Genomic DNA, 15,255 nt, shown 5'->3' on the forward strand with positions numbered 1-15,255 from the left:
TCAACTTAAGAAAAAATTTAAAATTATTTACAAATAATGGAAAAGACCTAACAAATTCATATTATTACAGATTTTTGTGTCTATTTTGGGCATATGCATATGTTTAATCGCAGTTTGGATTTTAGTGCTCATTTAAATATGATAATAGGGCTAATTGGAAATTGGGCTAGAAAGTTGGTTGATTCAAAAAATTTGTATGTGTCCTTTGTTAGGACACTTTTGGGGTAAGTAGGTTTAGAAATATTTCGTATTGAATTTGTTCAAAAAAAATTTCTGCTTTTTGAATTCAGAGGTTTGCGTTAGTCTGATCCATTTAGATTGCCGTGTTATGAAACTAGGTTGATGTTGATCGATTTGGAATCCTTGAGCAGGCGTAGGTTTGTTGCTGACATAATGTCTATTCATCAGCTTGGGTCGTGAGCCATTGTGGCTCCTTCATTATTGGAACGGATCTTTATTAAGGAAAATGTGAGAAATTTTAGAGAATTGTCTATAATATTCGGTATCATTCATGGTAGAAAAGAGTCGTTCACTAGAATGTTGCGTTGTGTTCATTCTAATTCATTGGTATTTGATCCTACTATTAGTAAGGGTACTTTTAGATCTTTTCCAAATTCAAATTTATAGTAATATTTTTTTTGTTTTACTTGTTCGTCTTTATTACCATCTATTATTTTTTTCTTAACGCATATCTCATTCCTATAAATGATGACACTGTTTGCTTAGCAACTGATAGTTGCTTAGTTGCGATTCAATGATGTTTTCATTTGCGCCATTTGGCGATGTGCATAATCTTTTCTTCTCATAACAATCTTATCTAAGCAATGGATGTCCGATATACTATATTCGAATAAATTAGTTTCTACGTTATACATCTCTACTGCATAGATTACATTAAGAAATTCATTGATTTTTGATTCGAAAATTTGAATTTGTGAGCTATTTTTCACCATTATGGGGCAAATAATGCCAAGACATTATATACATATACGAAATTTTGCAATTAATTGCTAGAAAAATTTCCGAGGAAAATACTTTGGTAAATTTTGGTACAACTTTCATGTAAAAATTCTATTACACATATTCAGTTGGGAATTAGTTGATAAATTTGCTATAGATTCCAATAGAGAAGTGAAAATTAAACAAATATAAAACAGAAGTTTTTAAATTAAAAATTTTACACTATTTAATTTAAAATTCAAAAGAAAATGTTGAAATTCTAAATAAACTTTTGTATTAATTTTTTATTAAAAACAAATCAAATGAATTGAAAACAACAATATTAAAAAATTTATACTTACTATTGCTTACATAAGATGATATTGAACGTACTCCAACAATATAATATTGTAAATAAATTGAATAAAAATTAAATATTAATAAAAATTGTTTAAATTCCATTAAATTTTTCATCTTTGGTTTTTATTCCAAATAAATTTTTTGTTAAACTTCGGTCCGATATGCATTTAAAAATTTTTTATGTATTTTTTGCATGTGTATGCGGGATTTTTGTTTTTACTTTATAAATTTTAATTTGCAAATTTAAAAAAAATTATTTAAAATTTATTTAATTAACTATAATAATTTTTTTTGTGTTATTTTTAATTTCTAATTGTGGTTGTTGCACTTATTAAGTTCCCTATAGTTTGAAATTTTGTCTTATTTGTGTTCGAATTAAAAAAATTCCAAGACAAATTGTGAATTTTTTTTTAAATGTTTTGTACTTTTATTTAATTTATCTTTATTTTTTTTTTAATTCAATTTAAATGAATTTGTAAATTTTTTACTTAATAAAATTAATAATGAATTGTTTATTATTTTTTAATATTAAATTGACGCCTTTCCAATTTCTTTTTTACTTGTTACCTATTGTGAATTGATATTAATTTCCCCGTTGCTGTGCCTGTGTAATTTTGATCTGAAAAATAGAATAAATGAGAATGAAATATTAAATGGTTGTCGTGTATATAAGTTTAACTACAATTACTAAATTAAATGAATTTAATAAACTTGTTAAGAAAACCAAACTTTCAATTTAAAGATAGAAAAAAAGCATTGCATACAATAAGAAATGTTACAGTCGCCATGTTTGATGCTCATAAATTTCATATGTCGGAAATGCGTTTTGCGGGAATGAAAGTGTAATTTTAGTGGTATATTTGTCTGTCCGTCTGTATGTTAGTCTGCTTATGTTCACTTTTGTATCTCAAATTCGACTGTGCTATAACATTTATGAAAATTTATATCGGAATTTACTTCGAGAATGGAACGATTTCAATCATTAATATTATTACGGCATGATTTTACGTTTTTCGTCATTGTTTTAAAATAGCAATAGACTTCTTTTGAAATTTCATTATTAAGCTCTATCGCCTAAATTTTTACAAATACTTGGTGTTGGGAAGTGGACGTTTACTATACGGTTTAAATTTACATGAGCAACTGTATATTAGCCACTATACAGGGAAATAATGAACTAAATAATTTGTTTGAAATTAATATTTAAAATTTGATTACTAAAATAATGAACTAGTAAGTTTGTTCAATTACGATAATTTTTATTAAATAATACCCTAGTTTTAAGCTAGTAATTAGTTTTTAATGCGTATTTGATCTGTTTCTAAGCACACGCATATTTGGGCTTGTTGCAAGGCCATGGACCTTTTTAAGCAGTAGTTCAGTTTTTATCGTTTGAGTAGTGCTGCCTTTTTACACCACCTTAATTTAAGTAACCATCACCTTAATTTAAGTAATCATTAAGCCAAAGGAAAACATACACGTAAAAAATAAACTAATTTTAGTTAATGTTTTTTTTTTGTTTTCTTCTTGTTGAAGAAAAAACCAAGCATTTTCTTTTTCAAAAAAAAAAGGTAGAAAAATAACAGTAATATGAATATAAAATATAAAAATAACGTTATATAAAATTATTTTGAAGTGGATTGTATAAAAAAAATTACAAAATAAAATGTAAAGAATTTTAATCCCATGGCACCGATGCACTTAAGAAATTTTAGTTTTACCAATCTCATCTAACCATAAGTGGAGTTTTTAGTTAAAACTTATACAATCATGTTTATTTTGGAATATTATGCACATATTTTTAATAATGAATCTTAAAAGGCATGGTGAAACAAGGATAAAAAGTATAATTTTCAACTGTAAAAATTAAGAGTAATTCGGAAAATGTTTGAGCTAGTTTGTTGGAAAAATTCAACACAAGATATAAAAACTAAGATTGGGAGCAGATAATAGAAAAATGGTTTGCATCTTTGAAACTGTTATACGATTAAGTTACTCGCGTAAAATAACAAGTAATGTAATTAGTGCTTGTACCCCATTTCGATTATGTGAATCTCTGCTTACAACTATGTAAGTACATTATTGGCGACATTACAATTAATTTTCTCTTTTTTCTTATACAAAATTCCAAATCTAATTTCTAATATCTACCCAAGGATAATATGATTAATAATATTTCTTATATAATTGTTATTAAGAAGATGAGAAAACAGGGAGATGAATATGGAACTAAATTTTTGATGAATATATAGAAGAAAAGAAAAAAACTGTACCACAATAACAACATCTACAATACCAACCAATAAAATTTCAAGGATAAAACAGAACAGAACCGAAAAAAAAAACAAATGCCAGCAGGTGTAACGATCTAATTTTACTTTTTTTTTTTCTTTTTCTCATTTTTAACTCATATTTTTCTATATACTCACTAGATTTTTAGCACTTTTCTAAAAATTTTTTGAAAAAAAGTGCTTATTAATTTCACTCTGTTCGTCCGTCGGTCCGTCCGTCCGTGGAAATGTTTACAGAGCTTTATGACATTAAAAAACATAATTATTTTTCTTAACTCACGCAATTAACCCTTAAAATCGAGCTTTATTTCAAAGACTGCATACATCGTTCATCCTAAATATATGCAATCCTAGAAATAGTTTCGTAAATGAATGAAAATAATTTTAATAGTGTGATAGGTATACATAGAATGTATTTAAAAGTAGAATTTTTACTGATTGTTGAAGGGAAAAATGCTACAATACAAACCATTGGTTTGACCCAACTTTATTGCAATTGTTTGTGTTGCTGTATAACAGAGTCTTAGAGTATCATCGTAACAGATTATTGCATACAGGTTTTTCTTTTTTGTTCTTATTTTGTTTGCCTTGTTTCTTGTTTTTTTATTCAATGCTTTCAAGGGGTTTTATTTTTACAGGTTTCCTCGGTGTTTGTTGATGTATGTTTTCTTTTAGTTCTTAATGTTTTCGGTTACGTTTTTTTTCGGTTATGCGGAAGTAAAAATCCTGAAAAAAAAATGTAGAAGAAAAAAAAATAAAGTTGTAATTTTTTTTTCTACTTCTCTCTCTCTCTACTGTTTATTTTTTATAATGAAAATTTGAATTTAAGTGAGGAAAATCTTTTTGTCCTTATTATTAACCGTTATCCTAATACAAAGAAAGTAGCTTTGATTAAAAAGTGTACATTTTTTTTTGTAATTTTCTTTTTTCGGATTCTTCTTTCTTTCTTTGTTTTAATGCTATGAATTGTAATTCTTAAAAATAAGCAAAAATTTTTTGAAAAAAATTGTTGGGTACAAATTCAACAGATGGTGGCTTTCTTGTTTTTTTTTTGTGAAGTATTGAAGTTATAGAATTATCCTAGAATTTTTAATTTTGTTTTGCGTCAAAAATACCAATAGTCAATTTTGATGGAATTATATTATGATGAATGAGCTTGGATTACTTGAAGGGAAAAATATATAAAAAATGTAGTATGTGTAGAATCCTTTAGGGAATTATAACACTTTATAGGCTTAAAGAGTTTTAAATTTTGAGTTATCGGCTACCTCTACATTAGTATAGGTAGTGATTTATAAGTTTTTGTTAAAATGTTAGCCAGAAAATAATAAATAATTGTAGTGATTCAAGAACGCGGCTTAATCATTTGGACTGAAAGTAAAAATATTTTTCGTGTGTTCTGAAATAAGATGGTTTTGATACTGTTCAGTAAGGAAATGCATTCTACATATAAGGAACATATAATACATGTGCTTTGCATATGATCTGGGGAGAAGCCAGAACGAAGTCGTAAAATTTCATATTGCTAAAACAGCTTTATAAAATTTCAGAAATTTTTTTCCCGGGGACTTGGAATAATCATCATTGTGAATGATTTTCATGATGTACTAATGATGTCAATTTGATGTTGAATTCCGACTGAATTCAGGAAATCAAGAAATGACACTTATGCTTTCTTTCGTGTATATATTGGCAACTGCTGGATTTTTTTTATTTTATTGAATTAAGATCAGCATAATCTTATTTGTTTGTGTTTTCCATTTTTTATTTGAATCTTCACTCAACTCTTGTTTTCTTTCTTTGTTTTTCAATCTTAAATAAAGCAAAAAAAAAAAAATTGTTACAATTTAAAATATGGCTGACGTGATATTTTGCGGCTTAACATATTAAGTTTTTTTTTTTTATGTTACTTTTCTTAGAAAATCTTATTTTTGCGGTATTTTAGAAATCTAATGTAATATAATAGCCATAAAGAAAGTATTGTTTTCCACAATTTCTTCTTTCTTCTTTCAAAATGAAATTACTATAGTGAATTTATATGATGATGAAAAAAAAAGAGGACATATTGTTATTACCAACGCAACCGTCACAATGGAGAATAATACAAGTAGTTACTACAAGTAATACTTTATAGTGATATAGGCTATTTTTGGGAAAAGAACCTGATGTTGTAACAGTAAAATATATGTGTAGAAAATTGTTATAATTCTGTTAATATTCGTATATAGTATAAGAGTATAAAAGTACTGCACCAAAAATATAATATGAAAGTATGATAAAAATGGTAATTTTTAATACAAAAAAAAGAGACTTACTAAATTGACTAATCATACTTAGATTGTCAGGAATTTTAAAGGGAAAAAAATATAGCCTGAAAGTAATTTCTATGGTAATTTTTCATCAACTTCTTCTTCTTCATCACTATACTTATGGTTACCTACTACAAAAAAAATTCTAATAGTACAGATGAGATGAAGATTAAGGTTTATATAAATTTTTTTTTTTAATAAAATAATAAGATGGAAAGGAATGTACAATTACCGCAAAAGTGAACCAAAAGCAGGAAACAAAGGGGGCTATCACCCTCATTTAAAGATTTTGCGTGTTTTCTTTTCTTATTTCCATAAAAGAATGAAAAAATATTTAAATATTTCTTATGTTTTCGTTTTTTTTATATTTTTGTAAAGGGAAGGACTGAGAGTGATGATTGAAAGCCTAAGAAGAGAACAAAAAAAAAATTATTAAAATTATTTCTTTTCCTTAAAAATTAGAAAAAAAATTACTGATTGCGCAGGAGGAGGAGGAGGAGGAGGAGGAGGAAGGGAAGAAAAAATATTAGTAAAATTTGTATGTGCGGTTTCCTTTCCTGTTTCCCTTCTTCTTTATTGTTCATTTTACAATTCACTGAATTTTTTAGTATAGTTATTCATTTAGTAATTGGGGTACAAATATAATATAAAATGAATCATTAAATATGCATATTGGTGGTGGTTAATGGGGGCACTCGAATTATAAATAATTTGTAGAATGTAGAATTATGATGGTGTGACAAGGAGAAATAAAATGAGGAAGAACAAAAAAAATAATTCAATCAACTTAATCGAGTGGTGTTAAAGTTTTAATTAGCATTTATTAAATTTTCTACTTAATCATATTCATCTCATTTAGAATTATATTGCCCTTTTTCGCCTCGATCCCCCTCTGTTGAAAATAATTAAATGCAGACCTATTTCTAAAATTTGTAAAATGTTATCGTTTAATATAAAATTGTTAAAAAAAAAAATTAATTAAAATTTTATTAAAACTTTTTTCTTATTTTGATTTAATTTTTTTTTTTAGATTTACCCTTTCTATCCACGTCTCTGATGACTTCTTTGAATATAACTGCTGATCACGGTAAAAAAAGAAGTCGAAAAAAAGCAGTTTCGCCCCAATATATTTGTGAATATTTGAATTATGGAGTCTAGTCTGAATAACTCTTCGGACAATTGAATTGCCGAGTCTAGCCTCTATATCTCTCCGAATAATTGATTTCTGTTATACGAGTTTTGATATATGAATATTTGATTTCAATGCATCACTAAATATTTAGCCTGTGAAATCAATTATTTTCAGATTTATTGAAGATTAGATTAGATTTAGAAAGTCCTGATGAATATTTGCCTTGTGAGGAAATAAAGATCTGGGAGTGGGTAGCGATTTGTCTACATAAAGTGTGCAAAAAATATTATGTTAATTGTGATAATATTATTTGTCTCATAATTTTATTATATTTTGAATTATTTAGAATTTGCTTTTTAATGTAATTTAAAATTTAAGTCGTGAGAGTTTGATCTATATTTCCCTCCCCACCCTCTTCCTTAATGACAAGAAAATCTAAAAATGACATACTGTCTTCATGCTCAAGTCTTCTTTAAATTTGCAGTACACTGTACATCAATAAGATTTCTTATTAGATTCATGTAAATTAGCATGGTTTACACAGTTCTTTGACACTTTCAACACAATATCACATTTTTCTGCAAATACGTAAGTGAAGTGACAAATATATAACAATTTAGTTACATTAGAATGCTGCCTTTATGAATTTATCAATGCTTCGTTCCTTGTATCTTGTTTCAAATTTAAATAAATTAATCAACACTCAAAATAAGAAGGCAAGTCACTTTGATTTTGATATAGTCACTGTTTTAATCTAAATAACCTTTATATTTCAACAATAACACTTAATAATTACACTGAATGTCCGATAAATTTAATAAATATTTTTTATAATAATTTATTTAGCATTCTAGATTCACTCCTTCCTTTTCATTTTTAAAATCTGTTCATTTATTATAAGTTCATTTCGTTTTTAAAATTTTTTCATCTAGAAAATTTGTGTTCTCAATTTCCCACATTCTCACTTTTTTTTTTACCAATAAATATGCTATTTTTCATATATGTACATTACATTAGCTATATAATGGTGTTGGACCTTTTTTTCTAGATGAATGCTCCCATAAAATACGTACCCATTCATACGTATAAATTGAATAATAATAAATATATCTGAAAACACATATTAAGTATTTACGAAATGGTATGTGAAAATTATTTGCCCTTACATACAATTTTATATGATTGGTATATATGGTTATGTCACGTCATTTATGTTTATTGATATTAGATGTTTGGTATATATGTACTTTAACTTACTAAAGACCATAGCTGGTTACTCTTGTCTGTTTTAGATTTATAAAGGGAACAATAAAGATTAGAGGTTTAGATTTAAATCGTTTAGAATTGTTATCCCCTTTGTAAAATTGAAATTTAAAAAAATATTTTATTTTATATAATTTGCGGAAATGGATTAAATCAAATATCAAAAGTGATTTTTTACAAAAAGAGCTTGAGTGAGGGGTTGACACAATTATTTGAAATATTTGCTCTTATTGTTATCAAAATATGCTGAAATTGGTTTTTGAATTCAAATTGTAAATTTTAAGAAATTTTTTGTTGAATTGAGTATTCAATAGTTTACTTTAACAAAATATAGTGAAGAAGCCAGATATTTCAATATATTAGATGATACAAAGAACAGATATGAAGCACTGTTGTGAAGTAAGCTCGTAAAGTCAAATATTTTACTTAGAAATTAAGTAGAAAATACCCTGAATTATGATAATTATAATATTATTGTTTTATGCGCCGTATGATATGCAATTTTTTTGTGTTATATATGAAAAGTGAAATTAAACGAGCTTATAAAATATTTTTACGTACTTATGTTGAAAATAGCTGAAAACAATTTTAAATCACAAATATTTATATACGTTAGATAGAAAAATCGTAATTGGCTGCTATTTTAAAAAGGTACATTCTAAAAAAATTCCGCTCACATTTAATAGTTTTGCCAACAGAATGATGTTGTAAATAGAAAGAATTACACTTTGTCAGAAAGAATGAAGTAAAAATTGTTACTATCGATTTTTTTTTTGTAATTTTTTTTTTGTCAAATTTTAGTTTTGTGATATTAAGCGAGTGAAATTAAATGAAATTAGACATTTTGATGTTTAGAATAATTCGTGATTTTAAAAGTGTTTCTATTGAGTGAATTTTCAATTAAACGAGTTCGAGCAAGTGTAAAAGTATATGGAAATTTGTCTTTTCAAAAATTTTGTAAATATAATCGAGTAGTATAATATTAAACAGGGTTGATGTTAAGCGTGTTAGACTGTTTTTAATTAATCGCCAGCAATTTTGTGTTTCAGTGAGTGTACTGTGATTACATCAAAAAAAGTATTTCTAATATTACATATATATTTCTAATAAAATATATAATTTTTAGGAGATTAACAATATTTTTATAATTTAGTAAAATTTAATGAAATTTCTTATACGAGTATACAATGAAAAAACGAGTGTTCTTAATTAAAATTACGAATTTACAATAGGAAAAACGTACATGGTATTTTAAGGTATCAAAAATATTGGAGATGAATCTTAATAATATTGTAAATGTTAAAATTAAAAATGATTTATCTGAATTCCAATTTTTTTTAAAATAGTTTAGTTACATAAATTAATTAATGGGAAAGTTCACATGTAGATTATCAAAATTTCTTTTAAAATATTGAAAAAATATCTACTCTACGAGCATAATGAGTCCCCGACGTAGGATATCTCTTTTTATTTTAACAATTTCTAATGTTGTTTATTACACATTCGAGTATACATTTTTCTATATTAATAAATTAATATCTATTTTTAAAAGCTAATGAATGCTTTTGAAATTGAATCTTGAAATACATTTTTAATAATATAGTTGATCAGAGTGCAATCGGTTCGTGCTAGAATATTTTTTTCACGCATCCTCTCTCGTAATATCCAGGAAATGTTAAAATGTTAAGAAAAACCACTATATACTTTTGATACTGTTATAAACTTTATAGTATTAACATATTGTTATACTTTTCAAAAATCTTGTGTACCAAAATAAAATAGAAGTATTTACTCTAAGGAGTCACATGTATTATTGCACACATATATAATGTAGTATATGTAGCAGCCATAAATGTATAAAAAGTAAAATACCAATTTGTCGTAAAGTAGGACATCTGAAATTATATGGGGGGTTTGTTTTTTTTTTTTTTAATGCAAAATTCATTACTGTAGCGGAAAAATAAAGTGGCATAAGATAAATGAAATTTTCAGTTTTTATTCTTATTATTGTTATCCTTGTACCTCTTATTTTGGGTTACCCCCAAAAACAAAAATATCCAATAAAAAAAAAAATTATGTTGACAATCTTGTTTTCATGGTCGTATCCATTAATATTGAATTTAAAAAGGGAATGTTAAAAGCAATTTTTATTTTTCCCTGTTTTTTTTTTTTGTTTTTATTATTATTTTTCCATATTATTTCTTTATTTGAGAAGGGAGCAAAAAAAAAAAAACAAAATTGCTTAAAAAAATATTTGGAGCAAATTGTTTTCACATATGTATGTATGTATATATTGTTGTATGTGAAAATATATATGGGTAATAAACTTAACAATAATAACAATGTAACCAATTCTCGGCCATGTTTTAACAATTTCGCTGTTATGTTTCTTTTGATTAAATATTTGAAATTTTCCTCTATTTTCCTTATGTTCTGCTTTTGTTTTTTTTCCACAATATCACGGTAAAAGCCTCTATATACAGTGTGTTTCTCATAACGTGAAAAATAACTGTTTTGCATGTTTTTGGAACACATTTATCACGGTTTAGTGGCAAAACTATCGACAAAAATTTACGAGAAATTTGGAGTCAAAAAAAAAAACGAAAATTCTGATTTTGACAAATTAAATTAATGACAAGGCCGAAAATAAAGAACAGTCAATCGCCTACGAAACTTGCCCCTGATGTTTACTCTATGTCGCATGGTTCCGAAGTTAGGATCATATATTTATAAGCAGTAAAAATCTGATACCTTTTTTTTTTCAACAGACTATAGCTCGAAAATCAGTACATATACACCCCTCCCGTCCCCCATCCGTACAATTTTTTGTTGAAAATTGATCAGCGAATTACCCCTGAAATTACTTGCCACCATATGTAAAACACCCTTTATAATTTGAATTATATATGAATTAATATATTATATGATATTGTGTGTGTACATTCAAATATTGTATATGATATGGGAATTGATTTTAAATTCGCTATTGATGTTACAAAAATTCTGAACAGTATAATGTACATATAGCGGTGTGTATACCTGTGCAAATTGACTTAAATATGTTTTTTGTTTTGCTCATGTAGAGTCGAATATGTGTTTGTTTTTATTTTTTGTTTTTATTTCCTTTCAAACATTATCCTGACATCATTAGCTGAATGATCAATATATTCACAAAAATTAATTTTTCATTTGGGAAATTCTTTTTTATTCACCAAAAAAAAAAAAAAAAAATAAAGAATTTATTATTATTATTTTATTTTTGGTTTTTTTTTGTCAAAATGAATATTTTAACGAAAAAGTTGAGAGTAAATGTATGTACGTTTGTGCATTAAATAAATATGAAATTAAGAAAAATTGGGGACAAAGAGGAATATTGGAATTATTGGATTTGTGAGTTGGGAAATTTGGATGGAGGGGAGAGGGATTTTTTTAATCCTTTGTCGTATACAAAAAATGTTAAATTTGAATTTTAATTTACTTATTTGAATAATAAAGATTAAATGAAATGAAGTTCTCGAAAAAATAAAATCTGAAAATTTTTTAAAATAATTTTTTTTCGTGTTTTATTGGAATTCGTTATTCGGTTTTATTAAAATTGCATGATGTGTTCGTTAGTTTTTATATGAAGTTAAAAATTTGGTATTTAAAGCGGTTATAATCATAAGTTTTGGTGATTATACGAGTACTCTGATGAACTATCTGTCATAAATTGAATAACTTTTGAACTAAATGCTACAAGGTTATGATGGCCTACATAATCATTTGAGCCAGTCGTCCATCCAATTATTAACAGATTTCATAGTACACTTTGAATAATGCAATAACACCAATGTGTCGAAGAATCGAGCAACTGAAGATGTTCTAAACTGTTAATGGAAGAGTGAATAAAAATTATTGATCTGTCATAACAGAAATAAAGGAGTTTTTTTTTCTATTTTCACTACGTTTTAACTTTTAAAAAAAGACATCAGTTTGTGGAATCATCATGTGCGGCGTGTCATGAACAAATGAACACAAATACGTTGCTTTGTGGCAAAATAAATTTTTCACATTTCATAGTTCAGCTTGAAGATGCCCATGGAAAGAATTTTGTTGTATTGAAAATTACATTTGCACAAGGGTTCATAGCCAACCGATCAACATGAATAAAAGTTCAGTTTTTTTGAATGAAAGTCTCTTGTTTTTGCAAAATTCAATTCGTCTAAAGAATTTTTCGAATTCCAACTTACTTTAAAATATATTGTAAAAATTACCGTAAATTTTATTAAATTTAATACTAAAGAATTTTGTATAACAAGCAGCAGTTTCCATATTACTATTTAGGGATATGCATATGTATATTTTGTGTTTGTAAATATCTATCTGTGTTTCATAACTCAAACCATCCCCAGACTTCTCAAATTTTTAAATTTTGTTTAGTTTTTCCTTATACAAAAATTTTTATTTAAAAAAAAAAAAAGGAACAAATATTTTTCATTCATTCCCCTACCTTTTTCTTCAAAATATTTGTTATAAATAAAAAGGAAAATTTTATGGTTGAATAAATTTTTCAATCTCTGATCTGCATTTAAAACTATTTAGCTATATTGTGCCTATAACTACAACTCATATGTTAGATATACACACAAAACGAATAATACCTTATATATTATGATATTAAATATATGTTTGTAGTATGTATACATATAAGGATTTCAAGGAATAAAGGATCCTTGAAATTTTATATGACTTGGGATGATATAATTTTTGATAGATGAACGAAGCGAGACAATATAATACACGCTTGTGTTTATATTTATTATTATAATGTCATGGTGTATGTTTGATTGAATGTTTATTATGTACGTTGTAATATAATATTTTTTCGATACTCTTACATTTTGGGTTACTAGGTAATATAAAAATGTTATTATTATGTAAAATATACTTGCTTGTTTGTGTTGCTTGTTTTCTTATGATTTTGTTATCGAAGGTGACTATACCAAAATTAAAGTTTTGATCTACGATTATTTAAAATTTTAAAGTTTGTTTTTGTTTTAAAAAATAATAATTCTTATAATTTAAAATTTTGTATGTAAAAATTTTATAGAAATTTTAAAGTTTGTTTAAAAAATTCTTGAAGGAGAAATTTTTATACAAGAAGTTTTTAATATAAATTTATGCTGTAGAATAATTTTCCATTATTTTAGAAACTCTTAAAATTCGTTGTAAAATGTAATGAAAAATAATTATAATTATTTTAAAATTTAATTGGTGCCCAATGTTGGACCTCAATTAAATTTCACTCTAATATCACTTTAAAGCTCTTTATCTCTCTTTGCAGATCGGTAAATAGCGAGGTAAAGTTTATTAATTTCGTGAATTTATGAATAAATTAATAAAATTTCAATAATTATATTGAAAATAAAATTGATTTCATTCGAAATTTTTCATTTTTGCTATGTGTACACATTAAAATAAACCCTTGAACTTAGCTTATGTAAAATGTTATTAATTACTTACATTCAAGGCTATGAGAAAAATACAATTACGCTAGTATAACAGTTATAGAATTAAAACGAAAATATATAGAGTTGATACCCGTTCAAATGTATAATTTTAATAGTTGTATGGCAAATGTTATACTGTTTCACATGACCTCCTTAGTGCTATTTTATGTGTATATGGTAGTTATTACATAAACTGATACCCTCTGAATGATTTTTACTACAAATAATGGCCATAATACCATATTCGTTTATAATAAAATTAAGCCTTGTAATTTTAGTAGTTTTCATAATAAATGAAGAATAATGACTTTCGAAATTGTTTCCATCACGGAAATTTAAATTTCGAAGTTTCCATCACGGGTCAGGAAATTTAAACTAGTTATATAAAATATAACAGTTTTAAGAAAATATTTAATTGTGCGAAATTTCAATACTGTGCTTTCCATAATTTCTGAAATAATGCTTGAACAACAACTGTCTCTATCAGAGCCAATTTAAATAATAGGTTCCCGGTATTAACTATTATAAATCATTTGTAGAAATTTGGTAAGCCCGTCGAACACACATTCGTACGGATATAATTATTATTGAATAAAATACGTTTGAATCCTGGGAGAAAGTTCGTTAGAAGAATATGATGGAATCAATAGTCTTTGATTTAAAATCATTAACTGTTCCAGCTTATTGAAACAAATCACTCACATTAGGACTGATCGAAAATTATCATAGCATTATTCCTTTTAGCAGAGAAACTAGATGAACTTTTAATTGTGTTTTATAAGATTTTATTCATTAATTTTTAGATTGTAAGTATAAAACTTTTGAATCAATCTTAAACTCCTTGAGCAAAATTAATTTTTTAAAATATTCTCAAAATAACTTATGTTTCAAAATTTAAATAAATTATTTTATATATATAATACCTATAGATCTATAGCAAACAATAATATAACAGTAATATTTTCTGAATTATCCTGGATAATAGTACCAATAGGGTTCTATACCATATACACCTTAAAACAATAAATTAAATTAATTTTTAAAGTTATATTAGAAAATTTTTTATTGTTTTTAATTTTTGAAAATTTTCTAAAAGACAAAAATTAATTGAACACATTTAAATTTCATATTTAACATGTATATACATACATACATAACGTATGTACCTTAAACTTTTTATCATTGAGTTTTATAGTGTACAATTAAATAAAATATACAAAATTTAAATTAATTGTGGTCTACATAATTTTTTTCTTGCTTGTTTTTCAAAAAGTTACCTATGTTAAAATATGCTTTCCTTTTTTATTTATTCTCCTCACCTGCCCCAATTTCCCCGCCCGTCCCGGTCAACACTCCACAAAAAAAAAGTTTCAAAACTTAAATTTGAACAAAAAATTTAGAAAAATTTTGTTTTTAAAACAATTTTTCTTTTTTACATAATATAAAAAGAGAGAAAAAAAATCAAAAGAAAA

General features: G+C 25.6%; 2 protein-coding genes across 2 annotated transcripts in view; one reads left to right on the forward strand and one right to left on the reverse strand.

The window, feature by feature from the left end:
* LOC129618326 (zwei Ig domain protein zig-8-like) overlaps positions 1–1,616 on the reverse strand; it is a 79,534-nt gene extending 77,918 nt beyond the window's left edge. Inside the window, exon 1 of the mRNA XM_055533096.1 lies at positions 1,302–1,616. Coding sequence (XP_055389071.1) covers positions 1,302–1,413 — 112 coding nt within the window. The 5' untranslated portion in view covers positions 1,414–1,616. The remainder of the gene's footprint in view (positions 1–1,301) is intronic.
* A 4,018-nt stretch (positions 1,617–5,634) lies between these two features.
* LOC129617092 (uncharacterized) overlaps positions 5,635–15,255 on the forward strand; it is a 32,524-nt gene continuing 22,903 nt past the window's right edge. The window contains exon 1 of the mRNA XM_055532499.1: positions 5,635–5,710. Coding sequence (XP_055388474.1) covers positions 5,635–5,710 — 76 coding nt within the window. The remainder of the gene's footprint in view (positions 5,711–15,255) is intronic.

The sequence above is a fragment of the Condylostylus longicornis genome, unplaced genomic scaffold (genome assembly GCF_029603195.1).
Source record: "Condylostylus longicornis isolate FDR11 unplaced genomic scaffold, ASM2960319v2 ptg000006l, whole genome shotgun sequence".
Classification (NCBI taxonomy): Eukaryota; Metazoa; Arthropoda; class Insecta; order Diptera; family Dolichopodidae; genus Condylostylus; species Condylostylus longicornis.